The following is a 17823-nucleotide window of genomic DNA, read 5'->3' on the forward strand; positions in this document are numbered from 1 at the left end:
AGTGTTGTGATAGCAAATGTTTCCACATATTCAGATTCTTCATGCATCACTCTTTGAGAAAGGTAAGCACAGAACAAGTAGCTTTTACAGGGAATGAACTTTGGCCTCCAAACCATAAATAAGGAAAAAAAAGACAAAACACACATACCTTCAAAGCACATTTCTGGCCTGTCTGCTTGTTGAAACACTCCAGTACTTTGCCATTGATTCCTAACCCTAGCACACGTTTGGAGAGTTTGTAGTCGTCTGTAACTGCATGTTTTTTTATCTCTAGTTTGACATGGGCTGTTCCCCCAGGTAAGGATTTCACGCTGCTCTTGCTCTCCACACTGCTCTTGCTCTCCACGTGACTCTCTGCCTGGGATTCCTGTTCACCTTCACTTTGTTCCATATCAGGGAAGAGTCTGGGATGACAGAGATACCCCACAGGAATCTGTCGGGTATCTTCGGCAGAGCCCTTTCTCTTAAGCAATCAAACCCAGTGCTTCAAGCAGTCCATTTGCTCGCCATTTAGTCCTGAGTAGAAATGTAAACAAGTGTTAGTAATTGATATCAACTAACTATTGTCCCACCTGACGGCTTTTCTCTTAACAAGATGACCAGGTGCCAGAGAGAACAGAAGTGAAGGGTCACCTCAGGAAAGCACACTTGAGCTTTACAGACCTGTCACCCCACTTCCAGTACACACAGCTCTCAGTCTGCAGGTATAAATCACCGCTTTTACTGCAACAAAAAGTAACTGAGTAACTGCTGGGTCTTGGAGTAACACCACAGCTAAGGTCTGTACAACAGAACAGAGCTTCGAGCTCACAAACCCTCATCAACCACTTGTTGCCTCAATGTTTTATATAGAAATCCTCACAATGCTCCCCTGCCTCATCCCGACACTCCCAAATTGCGCAAGAGAGCCACGAATACCTGGACTGAACCCCAGAGTGGCACTGCCTGGGCAGGCACCGAACCCTGGGACCCCGTGCTAGGGGCAGGGACCACCAAACCTCCCAAGAACTGCAGTCCGTGGAGATGCCATGGCGTGGCTCCCAAAGCCGGGAGGGTCCCGCTGGGGACCTGAGGGGAATCCCCGGGGCGGGTGCCGGTGCCAGCAGCGCCGTTACCACCAGCAGAGGGGCCGCTCGCTCAGCCCCCCGCGCTGAGGCGGCGGCGGAGGGCGGGAAAGCCCTGAGGCGAAGCCGGGAGAGCGGGGGGTGGCGGCGGCGGGAGCCGGGCGGGGGCAGCTCCACGCCGGAGCTCCATTACCTGCCTGTGGCGGCGCGGCCCCAGTCGAGGCTTCCCGGAGCGGCTCGGGGAAGGCGGGCTCTGCCTGGGTCCGCCCCGCCGCCCCGGGCAGGTGCGCGCCGCCTTCCCGCCCCGAGCCGCGCCGGGCTGCCGGCGGCGGGACCGGCCCGAGCCTCGACAAGCGGCCCGGACTGGGCCGGGCCTGAGCGGGGAGCGGGAGCTGCCTCGTGTTCAGGTTCCACTGCTCGGGCTCCCCTGAACAACCCTGGCGGGGAACAACCCCCGCGGTGGTTTTAAGGTGATCTAGGGCGGTGATTTAACGCATGATATTAATTTATTGGGGTAAACGGCCCTGATAGAGGGGGGAAATGAGGCTGCAGCGGCGGCGGCTCCGGGCTGGTACCGCAGCGCGCCCGCGCGGTGGCACCGCCGGCCCTTCCCCCGATGGCTCCTCGGGGAGGGGGAGAATGGCCACGTTCGCTCCGAACCCTGTGTTAAACAGGCTGCTACAAGGAGACGCGATAGCGGGCAGTGATCCTTCAGGCGCTTGGCTATCGAAAGGGTGCTCTCACTTAATGCAGTCACTAAACGCGACCAAAGACGCGGTCAGTGTTTCTCGGCACTCTCGGATGCACAGTCAGGATACTAAAAGAGATGGTTCCCACAGCAACTGTCGCTCATCACTGGTGCACAGAGTGTGGTTCCAGGGATGTGAAATGCTGAGCTTTTTTCCCTACATGTGAAGATGAGTCATGCATCGAAATGGAGCTGTATTCGTATCACTGGAAGGAGCTTAAAGTTCACATGCTTTACAAGTTAAAAATACATTTGTCATTTTACGTAACATAATAGCATCTGGAGTTCTAGCAGATAGGAAAATAATTAAAAGGGCTAATGAGCCCTTTCCCCAAGGAATAAAAAGTAGTTCAAGTTAGCAGGATGCAGATCTGCAGTACATCACCATGTGATGTGATGCTACAGCTATTCTGCCTCAGGTTTCCCTTCCAGGCTTTCAGCACTTCAGCTGCTGGAGGGCCTGGCCCCCTGATTCAGTTCACTTATTCTGGGCTAATCAAATCCCTGAGGAAAACAGCTATTTCCAATCTTTTCAGGTTTAGCTGTCAGCCGTCTAAGTCTGCATCACCTCCCACTGCAGTAGTCTCAGAGAAATGTGTCTGTAACTGTGAGCTCCCAGGTTGCAAACCTTCAATAACATGATTCTGCGGTCACCAGCTTGCTCTGATTTTCCTTCCCATGCCTTCTCCCTGTCTCTGCTTTTCTGTTTGTCCTGGATGGTAATTTCCTTCTCTTTGCAACAGGTAACTATTAGTTCTCTTCTCTGCACTCAGTCACTGGGGGCCAGACCCTTCAGAAAACTCCTAAATCTCTCCACTCTCTTCTGCATTTTTTCTTTTGAAAACCATAGTTGCTCACATCTACCTGTAGCTCCCATTCCTGGCCCTGCTTTGGATCTTTCCATGTAACTCTCACCCAAAACCCCACAGCTGCCCAAAGCAGGCAGGAGTTACACTGACTAGCACATTGAAGCTGGTAGAAGGCAATTTATAGCTCTATTCTAAGAAATATTAAATGTAAAAATTCCAAGCAGATGTCTACTGAAGGGGTTGCTATTTTCTATAGTGTGTCAGAAGTAAGGAATTTCATTAAGAAACTATGACTCTAACTATTACAAGAATGGGTTTCTAAAAAAATAATCTGTGCATGGAAAGCAAGGAGGAAAGATGAAGGAATGAGACAGGATGTGTGAAATTAGTTGGTTCTACATGTTTCAGTTATGAGCCATCTCCTGATGAGAAGAGTTAAACTGGGACAATAAAAACCACATTTTTGAAGTCAGAGGAGTATCTCACTGGATGAAAAGCTTGTTTGGGTTCACCACCTGATGTTGCCTGGATATGCTCTTGGCAAAGCTCATCATTTTACCAGCAACCAGTAGTAAGTTTAAACAGGGCAAAACACCTAAAAACCCAATGTGAATCATGTTCAATAAGGCCTTACTTCAACCCTCTGCTCATTTCAACCACCATAAACTCCTAAAAAGCCTTTCTAGCATCAGCCCAAGTATCAGACAGCCTCACTCTACACAAGGATGACCCCAAAATAAAAAGCAGCTCCTGAAGCCTCTCTTGGTGCTCATGGCAGGTGGAGATCCATTAGCATCCTCTGGAGATGCTGATGGAGAATACACTGACAGGCCCACTGCAGCTCCTTGAGCCAGGGGATGTTTTTCACTCAAACAGATGTTTTTATTTATTTATTTATTGATGTTTGCTTTTTGAAGTTAAAAAACCCCCTAAAACAGTACTATTAACGGCTAAGAGCCCACTACAGCAAAAGTTCTTTCATCTTCACAAAAATCCTCCACACTGTAAATTAAACATTAATCCTACTTTTACCAGAAGTCCCCAACAGCAACAACATAGAGCAACTTAAATTTCAAAAGAGAATTTGGAGTAGCTCAGTTATGCTTGCTTTGTCCCAAAATAAAACACAGCTTATAGAAGCAAACAGCAAATATTAAGGTCCTCTTCTTTCAATAAGCTTAGGGGCAGCAACCCCTTTCCTCTAACCAGTGTCTTAACCTGGTGAAGCTTTTTATTTTAGCCAGCACACAGTCTGAATATGTTCTCCCTGATTTTATAATGTCTTCAATAACACAGATACCTGCTTTACAGACAGACAGCACCACTCTGTTTAAACAGAGAAGGTTAATTTTGGTTATTTCACTGGGTATTTTCACTGCCTCTTTATTAGGCTGTAGCAATCCAATAGCTGGGATCAAAGACATTTCAGACTTTCAAATGTCTCATTTCCTAATAAAAATGAGAGGAACTGAATTTGCTGTCATCTGGAGAGCTAGGAAAGCTGATGTCATCAAATGTTCTCTGAGGGGTGGCAGATCTTGAGGAGTGATACCTCAATGATACAGGGATCTCGGGTTCCTTATATACAAAAGTGATTTGCTTGGTGGTGCCCTTTGATAGCAATGTCTCATGGAAATAACTGTGATAAAGGAATTATCAGCTGAAAACTAATGACTTGTTTTTCTGAAACTTTGCTTTGTCTGAGTAACAGCTCTCTCTTTTTTTCTGCTGTTATGAGAAATCCACACTCACGGGATGCATTATACAGATGTCACCAAAGAGAAAATCCTCTGTACTGTCAGGTTGAAGTGAGGACACGGCTTTGTCTGGTTGGGCGGTTGCAACAACCTTATTAAATCCCCCAGGAAGTTCTTCAGAAACTGCATCTGTGATATTAAAAGAAAGAAAGGGCAGCTCTACAGAGTACCATTTTGATATGAAGGAGAACAAAAGCAACCTCTTGTAGGATCTTTAGTTTAGACTGTCATGTACACAGTGGTCTGAAACACAAATTATATGCATGTTTTTTCACCTGTCTTTTGGCTCTGCTCTGGAGGTGTCTGTCTCAGACTTATCAAAAAGGCATGAAAAAAAACCCAAACTCAAAAAGCTCATCAGCAAACAGCCTGGCTCTTTTCTCTCCTGGCTGACACAAAACCAGGTTTATAAAGCTCTTTCATAGGCAATAATCTTTACTGATGCTTTGTTGCTAGAACAACTTCTCTTTTAGTCTCGGCACCCTCTGTCCATGTGTCCATGGGATTATAGCATGGTTTCCAGGAGGAATTAAAATTCTGGCTATGAAGCAGCTTCTAGTTAAGGAAACAGAAGTTTCAAGAACACCACTCTGACCATCTGGAGAACCTGTCCTGATACCTGACTTTGTTCCTCAAGATTAATTCCTCCATATTAGCACATAGCAGGTATTTTCCTATAGAAATACAGATGAAGATAGAAAAGCTGCTTTTTTATGCCTGGCTTCAGACACCCTATTACAGGTATCTTGTCTTGGTCATTGAGAAGGTTTTGGGAGGCTCCATCTATATTCCTCCAAAGTTTATTGATGGGGGAGTCAGAGAGATGCCAGCTGGACATTTCCCTTTCAGCAGATATGAAAAAAAAGATATATTTTTTTTCACAGAAGAATCATAAATCAAAAGCCTAAAAAACCTTCTAATCTGTCTACAGGAGATGGTTCATTTTATGCTGCAGTGGAGCAGAAGAAATTAATCTCTTTCACTGAAACATCCTGCAACTAATGGGTATGACAGCATTACCTGGTAGTCCTGGGGTGGCCTTCCAGATCACTCAGGAATACAATTTTTGCAGCATTCGAATCAAGCAGCAAAACTCCTAATAGATGCCACACTGCCATCACCTTCTATGTCACCATGTGCCACAAGTCTCAGGACAACAAATATGCTGAGATCCTTCTAATAACCCAGGGTATTTTTCACAGCTTGAAATAAAAGCCATTCCTTTCTGCACATCCTACTTCTCATGGAGCCAGCTCAGATGTCCCTGTATCCACTGCACAGCTCACCCACACCCTGGAGACTCCTCCATTGTTACTCACCAGGTTGGGAAATCAAAACCACAACGTTAAGTGCACCACCTGTTGTTGATTACAGGAATTGTTGTGTCCTACTCGAATAACGAGGCCGAGCCCCTCTAAAGAAGGAACAGCTGCTTGGTATTGGTAACGTTGGGTCACTCAGTGGGGTTTGTTACATTACAGCTCAGGGTAAGGGCCAGGCAGTAACCAAAGGGGTGACTTTCAGTCTTTCAAGCTACTGGTGAAGGTAAACCAAGTCCCCAGGCACAAAGACCCCTCTCAAGAGTTACGATTCTGGATGTCACTTTTCATTTTCACCAACTCTACAAGATCACAGGAATGTCCAAATGCCCAGAAGTCGTGTAACAGCCGCAGTGGGAAGGGGCTCTGGCCACCGGTTTTCCCGAGCACACATTTAGCAGCAGATGGTGCTGTTGTGTCAGTGAACTTTCCTGAGGGACTTACTGCCTCGCTGTTTCTGAATTTTCTTCCCTGGCTTATTGCGAGCTTTGAGCTTTCTTTGACACCTTTCATAACTAAAGCCTAGCATTCAATTATATGACTCAACAAGATTTCTCGCTACTTCCTCTGTAATGTCCTTATTTTTCAAGACAGTACTCTGGAAAGCCATTTATATGAATATAAACTGGGTTTAAACAATTAATTTGTGTGAACGGCAGCACTTTATATTGACTGTGCAGGGCCTGGGACACTGGCACATCGGGCACACTGTGCTGTTCCCCTCTCGGGGCATTGCCCTCTGCCCGAGGAGTGCCAATGAGCACAACGTTCACGTCGGGTGATGAAGCACTGCTGAGTGCTCCTGAGTTCAAACCGATCACAGATTTCTTAGATAAAACAGCCCAGGCATTGGCCTGAATATTTTTTTGAGGTGGTCCCCTAAAGAAATTTTCAATACAAATGCAAGCTCCTTTCATTGATGCGCACACCCATCAGCTACTTGGAGACAATGCTCGTCTCTCCGGGTCCAGCAGGACCATGAGCAGAGCGGCTCGGGTCCGGTGACTGCGGCTGGAAAACCAGTGCGGGAGAGCGGGACGGCTACTGGGAGCACTGGGCAGCGCAGCCCCCGCTTCTGCGGGGATGTTCCTCTGCACAGCACTGAGCGTGCCTTCCCTGCGCCCGAGATCCAAATGGCCGCTCAGCCCCCAGCACAAAACCTGCACTAAAAGCCTCCTCCAGGCGAGGATCGCTAGATGGAGCCCAATTCTAAGTGAAAAAAACATGCAGACATCTCCTCAATGCCGGAGCCGGGCTGCAGCGCTCCTGCCGCCACACCAGGCTGGGATCTCAGCGTCCCCCCCGAGGCTGACGACGAATTAAATACCTTCTGATGTGCAGGTTCACTGTGGTTTGCCGGAGATGAGAGCTACTCCCACCTCTGTAGTCTAGATCTGTTCAAATCCATCGTGCTGCTGCACCACTGACAGAAGGTTTAAACAAGCTCGGATTTAGGTGTTGAAGGGGCACAGGCACGCAGGTGCCCTCTGCAAGCCTGAGGCAGGGCTACGAAGGGCCCTCCGAATGATCGTCTGGATGTTGTGCTTGCTGTGCTCAGGAGAGGTGAGGACTGAAATTCCTCTGCCAGGCCCCCGCTTACCCTGCAAATTTACACACATTCAGAGGAAGCGTGAGCTGAAGTCTGTCAGGCTCAGAAGCAAACTGGTCAAGGAGTGCCTGCAGGCCGACATTCCCACCCCTTTGAGATGGCTCTTAGAGTACTTAGACAGATGGACAGATAGGATACTTAGATAGCCCTCAGCACCTCTCTCTTCGCATAGCTGGGTATTATTAGCAGCACTCATTACTGCACTGCCCCTGGTTCAGGACAGAAAACGGATGGAAACGTGCAGGAAGCTGAGGAGCTGCCAAATGAAACTGTAGGGAGTGAAAGCCTGAGTCAGGAGCCGAACACAGCCTGCCTCCTCTCAGGCTCATTCCCAGGAAGGAAACCACCCTTCTAATCTCACCCTTATCAGCATCCTGCCTTCCCCTCTGCTCTCGGCCCCATCCACTTCTGAATGTTCTAAATGGCACAATAATTACTAATCTTTTAAAGTATTCGACCTACTCCAATGGAGGTGGCAGACAGACCACTCTCATTTTGTCTTATCTCTAATAAGAGAAGAGGTGGAAACTCGTGGCAGGAAAAGACAAAGACAATCAAGCTTTTGTTACAAAGTGTTCAAAAATAAAAGGTTAAATAACCATAAAGAAACCGAAATATTTCCTTGTGGGTTGCCGGATTTTAACTCGAAAGTGTTCTATAAATGCAGGACAAAACGGTGGTGGTGTAGCCTTTTCCAGGAGACTTTGCTGAGCTGATACCTGATTCACAGGAGACTCCCAGGTGACCAAGATAACCTTTATAAAACAACCTATGCAGCGTGACAACCACACAACGGCTGCCCAGAGTAGCAGACCCTGCAGCACAGCCTCCTCTCACTCCCCAGGTTTCACTGGAAATTGCCCCGGTCACTCCCTGTTTACCCCTCCAGCCCCACAGCCTTGCCCTGCACCGGTGCTCAAGCGAGCCGGAGAGGCACCACCAGCTCGGGGAGGATGCCGAACCGCCGGGGAGAGGAGGCATGAAACACCGCACAACACCAAATGCTTAAAAACAAGTGGAAGGAAAACCACCCACAGCTGCGGGAAAATCAAAGGGAGCCGTGCTCTAAGGCCGGGCAGGAGGCGGTGGGCGCTGCCCGCCCCGCCCCGGGCGGGCCCCGCGCATGCGGCGGCGGCGCCCATTGGCAGCGCCCGGCGCGCCGGCCCCGCGTTCCTGGAAAGTTCTTGGAAATGGATCAAAGGCGTTTCCGCGAACACGCGCGGCGGCGGCTCCGCACGGCTCCCCTCCCCTCCCTCCCTTCCCCCAGCCCTGCCTGCCCACCCACCCCACCGCCGGGAGGGCTCCGCTCCCCTCCTCTCCCCTCCCTCCCCCGGCCATGGCAGCATGGACGCAGCCCTGCTGGACACAGCTATTTATACCTTCGCTTTTTTTTTTCCCCTCCTCCCCTCGTGGCTGATATAGGAAGAGTGATGCGAACACAATACGATTCCAGGAATTCCTCACTTCCTGGAACAGATTAAAAGGGACACACAAAAGATTACTAAGGAGGTTTGCCTTTTTTTTTTTTCTCCCCCCCTCCTTCCACGGAGCTTCATTTCTCTGGAGCCAGCGCTGAGACAGGTCGCTGCTCCGGCTCTTCCCGCAGCACACGGGGAGATCTTATTTATTGGTACCTATTTATTATTATTTCAGAGTGCTCTGAAGGAAGATCAGTAGATCAGTTCCTCTTTAAATATATGTAATTTCCTTTTTTTTCTGGTTATTTTTTTAAACTTTTTTTTTTTTTTGCTGCTGTTTTCTGAAAAGCAGAACAAGAATACATTATTTTTTCTGAAGCACTGAGAGCGCACGCATTTTCTTGGCCAAAGTTGCTGAAGTCTGTCGGACAGCTCGTCTGCTGCTGCGTCTGAAACAACCTGCAAAAGGGGTTTGCTGAGACTCGCCAGCCTTCTCTCACCGTGAACCCCAACTAGAGGCTGAACTCGCTGCTTCGGGAAAGCAAAGAAGGCAAGAGGAGAAGAAATAATTTCCCACCTTCTTGAAGACTTAATGCTTTTCCCTTGGTCCGGGAGTGACATGATCCTCTGTGTTCAGGGGTAAGATACTTTGCAGCCTTCTGTGAAAAGCTGTGCTTTGATTTTGGTAATTGTAATTAGGAAGGTTCTCTGTGACAGTTTTTCAGCTCCCGTGTGTTGCCATGTGTGACTGTAATGGAATGGGAATGACTTTGGCCGGCCGAGTGCTGAGTTCATGTGTCTGTCCTGTGTGCCTGTGTTTTAGATTCCAAGGCCAAAATCATGGAACCATAAGGTATTCCTGATTTCCGTGCTTTCTACTGCTGAAAAACGGAATACAGGGTATTCAAAGTCTTTGGGAGAGTAAGAATTACTTGGAGTGCGTTGTTCAGTGCGGTGGACGCAGCAGCAGTGCTGACACCAACCCAACACCATAGGTGCTCTCTAAAGCCCTTTTAGAATCAAACTGCTTACGGGGAAAGACTTCCCTGGAGTTTAGGTGCTTTGGTCTATTTCTAAGGAGGTATTTATGCTAAATTAATGCTAGTTTTGTGTAAGTTTAAGTGTATGTACATAAACCCAGCTTTCTGTAGAGTGAGAGCCACAGGGGGCACACAGATAGTTCCACATCTGCCTTCAGGAGAACAGGTGAGATCCAGATGCCTTCTCTGGTACCAGTACTGATGTGTCGGCACTTCAGTGTCCCTGTGACCAGCTTTGATTATCAGCTGAGGAATACCTGGTGTGCAGGAATCACCTGGTACTTTTACACATGCTGCATACTTGGAAATTGTGAGCATTTGTTTCAGTCTGAGTCATCATGTCAGATTTTCCTATCACTCCAGTGTATGGTGGATTTTCCTCAGAGTAAAATCTTCCTTGTCTGCCTGCGATGACCGAAGCATGGGGATTTTCTTGTCATTTCCCCTCCAAAATCTGTCCCAGACAAGCAGAGCTCGTGTTTACCACTACTTTCCTACTATGTGAGCGGTTTGTTTTCATTCTTATTTTCAGTCTGCAGCTGCAGTTCCTATAGCCATGGCAAAGGGAATTCAGTTTTCAGCTTGGCCTTTGGGAAACCCTTATCTGAAGCTTTTCTCCAGGGTCAGCATATCAGAGCTACTGCTTTTCTTTCTTACCCACCAAGAACTTATTATGGAGCCAGATGTGTAGATGTTTTCATTTTAATGTCTATTTTGAAGGCCATTTATTGCTCCATTTTCATTATCCTGTAGGATTTCGTTTATCCTGAACTCAATACTCTCCATCCTATTCAGACCAAGCTCCCAATGGAGTGTTGGGATTCAGCTGATGGAAGGGAGAGCAGCTCCACACTTTTTCTTGTAGTGCTTATACTGTGTTATGAAGTTTAGCTTATCAGCACAGTAACTACAAAGCCAACATTAAATGGTATCAGACATATCTGATTCTCCTGAATTTTCTTGCTGTTCCAAGGCTTTCTGAAACACTGGCTGCCAAAGCACAGGGAAGTTCATTTGCTGTTTCTCTGGAGAGTGCACCCAGATTCTAAGCTAGACATGCCAAATTTCATATGGTTCTTTGCTTCCTCCTCACAGCTGTTGTATGAACACTTTGCTCTATCAGTCCTGATTCTCCACGTCTTTCCTCTGCTTTCTGTCTTACAAGCACTATTTGCAAATCCTTTCTTTGCCCTACTAAAGGGCTGACTTTTTCATGTCAGCAAACCTTTTTCAACCTGTCCTTATCCCAGCAAACTCTTCTTAACCCTTTTGCAAATGTTTTTGCATTAAAAGCTGTAGTCTGCTGTTACTTGCTGATCCTCTGCTCTCCCATTCCTGTGCTTGGAGCTGCTCTGTTTGTTCCCAGCAGCAGCTCTCCTTTCTTCAGCCTATGTACAAAGTTCTTTAGGACACCAGCACCTCCCAGTCTGTCGAAATTTCTAGTCCTTCTCCTCTCTTCCAGCATGTTCCTTTGAGCCTACAGCCACACTGGGAGGTTTTGTAGGGGCATAAGGCCAGGGTATAGAAGGAAAATAGGAAATGTGTGAGCCCAGCCTTTCTCTGGCTGCGGTGGAAGGATCCCCACAGTGCCTGCATGGGGTCTGGGCTCCCCCAGCCTCTGGTGGCACAAAGTGTAAGGCATCAGAGCACGAGTACAGTGGGAAAACTCATCTCAAGCACACGGGCTCTGTAAAAGAAATCAACTGACAAATTCACACAGCTGATGTGGTTTTTGGAGGACCAAACTGTGAACTGGTACAGCCCTTGAAAGTAACAACTTTCCTCCTGATTCATGGCAGACATTTCCTTGTGTAGCTTCGCTATCTCTCCCTTCCTTCCCTGCAATTTCTGATTTCCTCTCTGAAGTTGGTATATAGAAAGAAAAAAAGTTCCATGCTATGAAAAGTTTTGTTTATATTCCAAACCTTTCTGGAAGGGTAGGCCAGAAAAATTTTCCAGGAGAAAATAAGTTCAGAGAGATCTGGCACCTGGACTGCAGTATTCAAATTCTGGCGAGTGAATAGTGCAGGACTGATTTTCCTTAGTATCAGTCATGGTCATTTTCAGCTTAGGGAACAGTTGGTGTGAGAGACACTGCTGTGCCAGCAGGCCCAGGACACCCTCCTTGCACAGCACAATTGGTAATTAGGATCAGCACAGGCAAGGATCCGAATCACAGAACATTCTGAGTTGAAAGGGACTCACAAGGATGATCGAGTCCAACTCTGAATGACCCATATGGGGATCAAGTCCATGACCTTGGTGTTATTTGCACTATGCTCCAAGCAGCTGATCTGGCTTACGGTCCTCCTTGTGCAAAAAGGGAGTAATGCAGAATTGGGACTCTCCCCAAAGAGACAGGTAGCTAGGCATTTGTAAAGACTATGACATTAAGAGGGAGACATCCAAATATCTTGAAAAATGGAGCCCTCAGCACCTATAAATGTATCTCCATGAGGATTTAAAAGAGAACTCAGAGCTTTTCCAACAATGATCTCCAAGTATAAAAATATATCCAGATGTACAAAAGCCCCTGAAAATGCAGGTCCTGTGACCAAATGTCCCTGGTGAGGACAAGAGCCAGCAATCACTTTTATTCAGCCTGGCTTCTTACCCATTAATAGAAATTAAGAAACATAGATACCATGAAAGCCAAGCAGGTATCCTTCTTGTGAAATGTGATTTCACACATGGAAAAAAAAAGAATGTTCCTTCCTAAACACCAACAGAATAGCAGGGGGTTTGCTATGTATTGCAAGGGCAAGAATATCTCTCTGTAGATTTAAATTTACCTTATTCCAAACCTCCATGGTTTGTTTAGAAATGCAGAGATGTGGAACTGATCATGGCTCTCACTTACAAGGTGTGAAAGTGCTTTCAGGTCCTCTCTAATCTACTTTCCTCTCACATCTCTTCTTCTTGTTCTCTGTCCCATACTTGAGTCTCTGCAGTTTGAGGTGGTGGAGTGCAGCTATGATCAGGTGCAGATCAGTTTATAGCACATTTATTTATGTACCTGAAGTGTCCCTGTTCACACAGAGCACAGGGAAGGAGGATGATCTGAAGGGAAGCACTTGGGACTTCAGAGTCTCCTGCTTCTCCTCAACGATGTGGGGAGGTGGCTCTACCCTGTGCCATCACTGTCAGCTCCAGTGGTGCTGTGGCAGTGACACACTGAGGATTGAGTATATTTTTCTCAGGCATCTTCTCTTTAAAGTGTCTGAAAGACAAATGTGTTGGGGATGGTGGGGGGATGTAACACAGGGCATGCAGCAGGACAGGGGACACAGGCAAAGAGCTTACCACACACTGGGACAGAAACTAATTTTTGCTCATTAGCTTGCCTGGGAATGAAGACTTTCCTGGCCTTTGACATCCATCCTCCCTAGAGCTCTGCTTTTCTTTAGGAATCCCTGCGCTGCTGAGGAGGAGCACCCATGCCCCATGAGAGCTCCAGGCTCTGTGAAAATGCATTTAGATGCTGAATAGCTTCACCACTTAGGCCACAGGGGAATATGTGTTCTAGCAGTCTGGCCATGGCAGAGCCTTCTCGTGCAGTCCTGCAGGGATTACAGCCACACTGACTCCTCCATCAAGCTGCTGAACACTGGAGTGGGTGTAGTGCACAGGCTTGGCTAAAACAAGAATTCCCACTGTTCTCTTTGTGATCAGCTCACTCTGAGTTCTGACAGATTAATTTAGGATCAGGTCATCCTTGAGCAGAAAGTGGGTAGGACACAATCCAAGCTATTCCCAATTCTGCTTCTAATTATATTGCAGTAAATGACAATCCCCCTGGCAGAAACAGAAATGCTCCAGCATCGCAGTCATGTAACTGAAGCTGTAATGCTGTCATAAACCTTACTGCCCCTGAAACTACATATTAAAAGGCAACGTCTAAAAATTTCAGATTCAAACTCATTGTAAATTGCAGGACTGACCACCTTCCATAAGACCAAAGAGGCAAACTCACTGCCCCTGTTTCAAAGGGCTCATCTTTAGCTGTGTTCCTTCCTCTTCCCTTGCCTCTCTCAGAAACAATGGTACTGAGGATCTGTTTGTAAAACATAACACGTTGTATAATGTAGCATGCACTCAACAGACCCTGCAACTGATCTCAAAGCAAGGAGAAATAGCACAGTGTGCCTTTCATTTCAGACCTCATCCTTTGCTGGCAGAGGAAAAGATCAGGAGAGTGTCACTCAGGGGCATTGAGGAATTGTCAGAGCCCATCATGCAGCCTCTCCCAGTTATGGCCTTCCAGGAGGAGTCTGCGCCTGCCCTTGCAGCTCCAGTTCCAGACAGCAACCCACCTCAGGCACGGGACCCTGAAGAAGACCTTCTCTGCATTGCAAAAACCTTCTCCTACCTGCGAGAATCTGGTAAGGCTCAATTGCAAAGTCACAGGGTCAGAAGGGTGCAGGGACCCAACTCCACAATCTGAGCACCAGGAAGAATCTCCTGATCTCACTTCAGACTGGAGCCTGGTTCCTGTGTGGATGGCTGGCTCTTGTGCACACAGCAAATGTATCTGCAGTCTCTATACATCATGAACTAATTTATTGCTTTATCTTTTGTAACTGAATTGGGAGAAGGAATTGCAAAAAGCAAATTGCTTTTTCTCTGTAAACTGCAGCTGCTGCAGCAGCCGCCAGCCTCATCCTAAGCCCCAGCACAGCAATGGCAAGCATAGGCAGGTCACCTTTAGAAATTGGTCTTAATTAATGAAGGTGTTGCCAACTCTGGCTCTGCTTCCCAGGCCCTTAACGGGTTGTCCTCAAAGCTTCCCCAAATATAGTGCCAGTCCTAGGATATGCTCTTTCTGTAACACATTCTTTCTTGGATGTTCTTCCAGGTTGGTACTGGGGTTCCATCACTGCCAGCGAGGCCAAGCAGCATCTGCAGAAGATGCCTGAGGGCACGTTCCTGGTGCGGGACAGCACCCACCCCAGCTACCTGTTCACGCTGTCCGTCAAGACCAACCGCGGGCCCACCAACGTGCGCATCGAGTACACTGACGGCAAGTTCCGCCTGGACTCCAACTACCTGAGCAAACCTCGCATCCTGGCCTTCCCTGACGTGGTCAGTCTCATCCAGCACTACGTCTTGTCCTGCACAACGGAAAGCAAGACCGAGGCTCCCTACCCGCCTCCGTCTCCTCTACCTCCCCTGCAGAAAGAGCTGGCAGCAGCCGCCGTACACCTGAAGCTGCTGCGGCCGCTGGGCCGCAAGGACAGCATGGCCAGCCTGCAGCACCTGTGCCGGCTGCGCATCAACAAGTGCACGGCCGACGTGGAGCGGCTGCCCCTGCCCCGGAGGATGGGGGAATACCTGAAGCAATATCCCTTCCAGCTCTGAAGCGTGGCCCTTCTGTCTCAGGCAGGAACAAGAGACACAACCACCAGAACTTTGTGGCTCCATCCCACTCAAGGCGGGCACAGCGAAGACCTGATTATCAGCAGAGACTGCATCCATCTTTCCTCTCCCCTTCTCTTCACATCCATTCCAGCCCCAGGGAGGAGTGGGTTGTTTCAGTGAGCATGGGGCACCAGCTGAGCTCTGACCCTTGGGCCGTGCCAGCAGTGCTGGGAGAAGCTCTGTGGGCACGGCCACACTACTTGAATGTCAGAGTTGCTGTGACACCGGACATGTTAACATTGTTATTTTTGCTATTTATTTCCATGGCAGTTTCTCTCCTCATGGTATTTTTAAAGCACCTTTTACTTTATTTTTTTGTTTGTTTCTTTTGTGGAATTAGAGATAGCTTAAAGGCTCCCAGCCAACTGGCAGCTGAAACTCTTAGGGAATTTGGATTTGGATTCACATCCAAACAGCTTCTGTTTGAGCCTGTCCCTGTGACAGGTTACAGGAGTCCACATCCAAGCTCTCCTAGGCTTCTGGGGTATATGTGATGCAGATGACTGTATCCAGACCCACCTCTACAGAGGTAAAGACTATTTGTTTTTTCTTCCTTAGCTACAGAGGGTATCACAACCTCAGAGCACAGTGGGAACTCCCAGAGATATGTGCTGCATCACACGTGGACAGGAGACTTCTTTGAGGAAGCTCTTCTTCCTTGAGAGCTCTACATAGAGATCTGGATAGTGAGGTTGGGCCAGGGAGCACTCATCCCATTTTTTTCCATCTTCTCCATCTCCAAAGGAAGTTTGTGACAAAACATTTCAAAACAAGTAATTAGAAACCAAATTTTATCATACGCAGGCAGAAGGATTTCATTTCAGAGCACCCTGTGTCTGGCTTGTGTTTTTCAAGTGCTGTTCCCTGCCCTTGCCTGAGACACAGGGCAAGAGCAGGGGCTCAGAGACAGCTCTGCTGGGCTGCACCAGTGACACGCACAGCTTCAGGATATTTATTTATTTATTTCTGGGGTAACACTTAGAGGCCCCTCAGCCCATAGAGCTGTCCCTGCTCCCATGATGCCACACTGCTGCATGCTCTGCTCCTGCCAGCATTAGTCACTGGCCACACGGCTTCTGCCAGCTCCAGGCTGGAGCACACACTGGAAACCACAATCCAACCTTTCTGTTTGCAAAGGTCCACACCTCTCCTCCCCCCTGCTCTGACTTGCATGTTTGTTATCCACAGTTAGGCTTTTGGCTCTGGTTTCCTTCTCACACCCCATCCCTTTCACCCCCTGAGATGAGGCACAATGGCTCTTCTCCTGCTCTTTTACACACAGGAGGGACAGACAGCAGATGGGATCTGCCCCAAACCAACACACACAAGTTGCCCCTTTCTGTTCATTTGCTGAATATCATCATCTTCACCCCTTGCCATCGAGTTAAAGTAGAGGAGGGAACAGACAGAAATGACCATGTGACTTATTTTGCCCCTAAGACCCCCTGACTTGTTCTAGCATGAATGAACATGAAAGATTCCTTGTTTATCCCTCCCTGGGACTCTAAGGCTGTAAATCAGAATGGACAAACCCCCAGCTATAGCTGAGTGTTAGAAGAGAAAATGGAAAAAGATGGGATGGTGACTCAGGAGACAAGCTCAAAAAATGGGTGAGTTTCTTCCACCCTATCTTAAAGCTGCCAAAAGGGACAAGATGGCCTGATGTGCTTAGTCGGTGTCCTTTTTTTTCCTTTCCACATTTATACAAGTTTGTGCTGTTGCAAGCTTTGTTTTTGATACTTTGATGATTGACAGTGTGCATGTGTGATGTCAGGTTTGCTTTTTGGTATATCCTTCCCCCTTCCCCTCTATGGCAGCAACCATAGAAAGGTACTGAATGAGAATGAAAATTTAGAAGGCAAAAAGGAAAACCTTTTAAAAAAGAATATAAATGATAAACCACTGAAAAGGCTTCCTTTTATCCAAACACCTCTATCTGCCTGAGGACACTGGGAACAAGGAAAGCACGGCTCTCTGAGGAGCAGCAGTGATCTCAGGGAGCCCACACAGCTCAGCCACAGGCCTGCTAACTACAGCTTGGGAAAAATCAGTTGGAGAAGTGTACAGCAGGAAAGGGCAGGTTGTTCAGCTCTCTGAAACTTGCCTCCTACTTGATCTGTTCTGTGTTGGGGGTGATGGGGAGGTCAAGCTGTGGGTTTGACTCACTGCCCCAAGAGAGCCCCGGAGCTCCTGGCTGACCCCAGACTGAAGGCTGTGAGCTCCCACGGGCAGGGACCAGCTCTGTTCTGTGTTTGTTCTGCATTTAGCACAGTAGGGATCTCTAGGTGCTACTGCAATACAACAAATAAACAATACAGTTACTCCAAAAAGTCCGTTTCTTCTATCTTGAGACAGTTTGTTAAAAATTATTTGACTCTGGATTTAAAATAAACATTTTAAATATACTTTAAAGCCACTCAAAGTCTTTGGTAAAGTCCAAATGGATGAATGAATTTTGTGTTTAGACACATCCTCCCCAAGAACACAGGGCAAACTCTTGACCATTTTTTTCAAACAAGACAAAAAGGCTTTCAACATAAAGAAGGCTCTTCAGATACTGAGAGAATAAACACCAAAATCCTCAGTGTGGGCCTGGTTCCTACTGCACACAGATAAGCAGCAGCAGATCCCAAGTCCCATG

General features: G+C 47.6%; 2 protein-coding genes across 6 annotated transcripts in view; one reads left to right on the forward strand and one right to left on the reverse strand.

Moving 5' to 3' along the window:
* The window catches only part of MAPKAPK3 (MAPK activated protein kinase 3), a 49328-nt gene extending 44822 nt beyond the window's left edge, over positions 1 to 4506 (reverse strand). The window contains exons 1-2 of one of the 4 annotated variants that reach the window (XM_077184395.1): positions 1262 to 1580; positions 149 to 516 (exon numbers count right to left, since the gene is read on the reverse strand). In XM_077184395.1, the coding sequence (XP_077040510.1) occupies positions 149 to 391 (243 nt within the window). In that variant the 5' untranslated portion in view covers positions 392 to 516; positions 1262 to 1580. Of the gene's footprint in view, positions 1 to 148; positions 517 to 918; positions 1202 to 1257; positions 1581 to 4373 lie in introns of those variants that run through there. The other 3 variants (XM_054640379.2, XM_077184394.1, XM_077184396.1) reach the window with 3 other exon arrangements.
* Positions 4507 to 8484: 3978 nt separating this feature from the next.
* Positions 8485 to 17587, forward strand: CISH (cytokine inducible SH2 containing protein). Of its 2 annotated transcripts, none has more exons than XM_077184361.1 (4): positions 8485 to 8936; positions 9077 to 9363; positions 13923 to 14146; positions 14620 to 17587. In XM_077184361.1, the coding sequence occupies exons 2-4, from the start codon at positions 9317 to 9319 to the stop codon at positions 15120 to 15122; spliced, it is 774 nt and encodes a 257-aa protein (XP_077040476.1). In that variant the 5' UTR covers positions 8485 to 8936; positions 9077 to 9316; the 3' UTR covers positions 15123 to 17587. The 2 variants fall into 2 exon arrangements, with proteins under 2 accessions (XP_077040476.1, XP_077040477.1); XM_077184362.1 differs by having other exon boundaries at positions 8485 to 8815.
* The last annotated feature ends 236 nt before the right edge of the window (positions 17588 to 17823 follow it).

The sequence above is a fragment of the Agelaius phoeniceus genome, chromosome 11 (assembly GCF_051311805.1).
Source record: "Agelaius phoeniceus isolate bAgePho1 chromosome 11, bAgePho1.hap1, whole genome shotgun sequence".
NCBI lineage: Eukaryota > Metazoa > Chordata > Aves > Passeriformes > Icteridae > Agelaius > Agelaius phoeniceus.

Coding starts and splice junctions, on each gene's coding strand:
- CISH (XM_077184361.1), top strand. CDS start 9,317: ATGCTTTTCCCTTGGTCCGGGAGTGACATGATCCTCTGTGTTCAGGG. Junction 9,364..13,922: donor ATGATCCTCTGTGTTCAGGG/GTAAGATACTTT, acceptor CTTTCATTTCAG/ACCTCATCCTTTGCTGGCAG. Junction 14,147..14,619: donor CTCCTACCTGCGAGAATCTG/GTAAGGCTCAAT, acceptor ATGTTCTTCCAG/GTTGGTACTGGGGTTCCATC.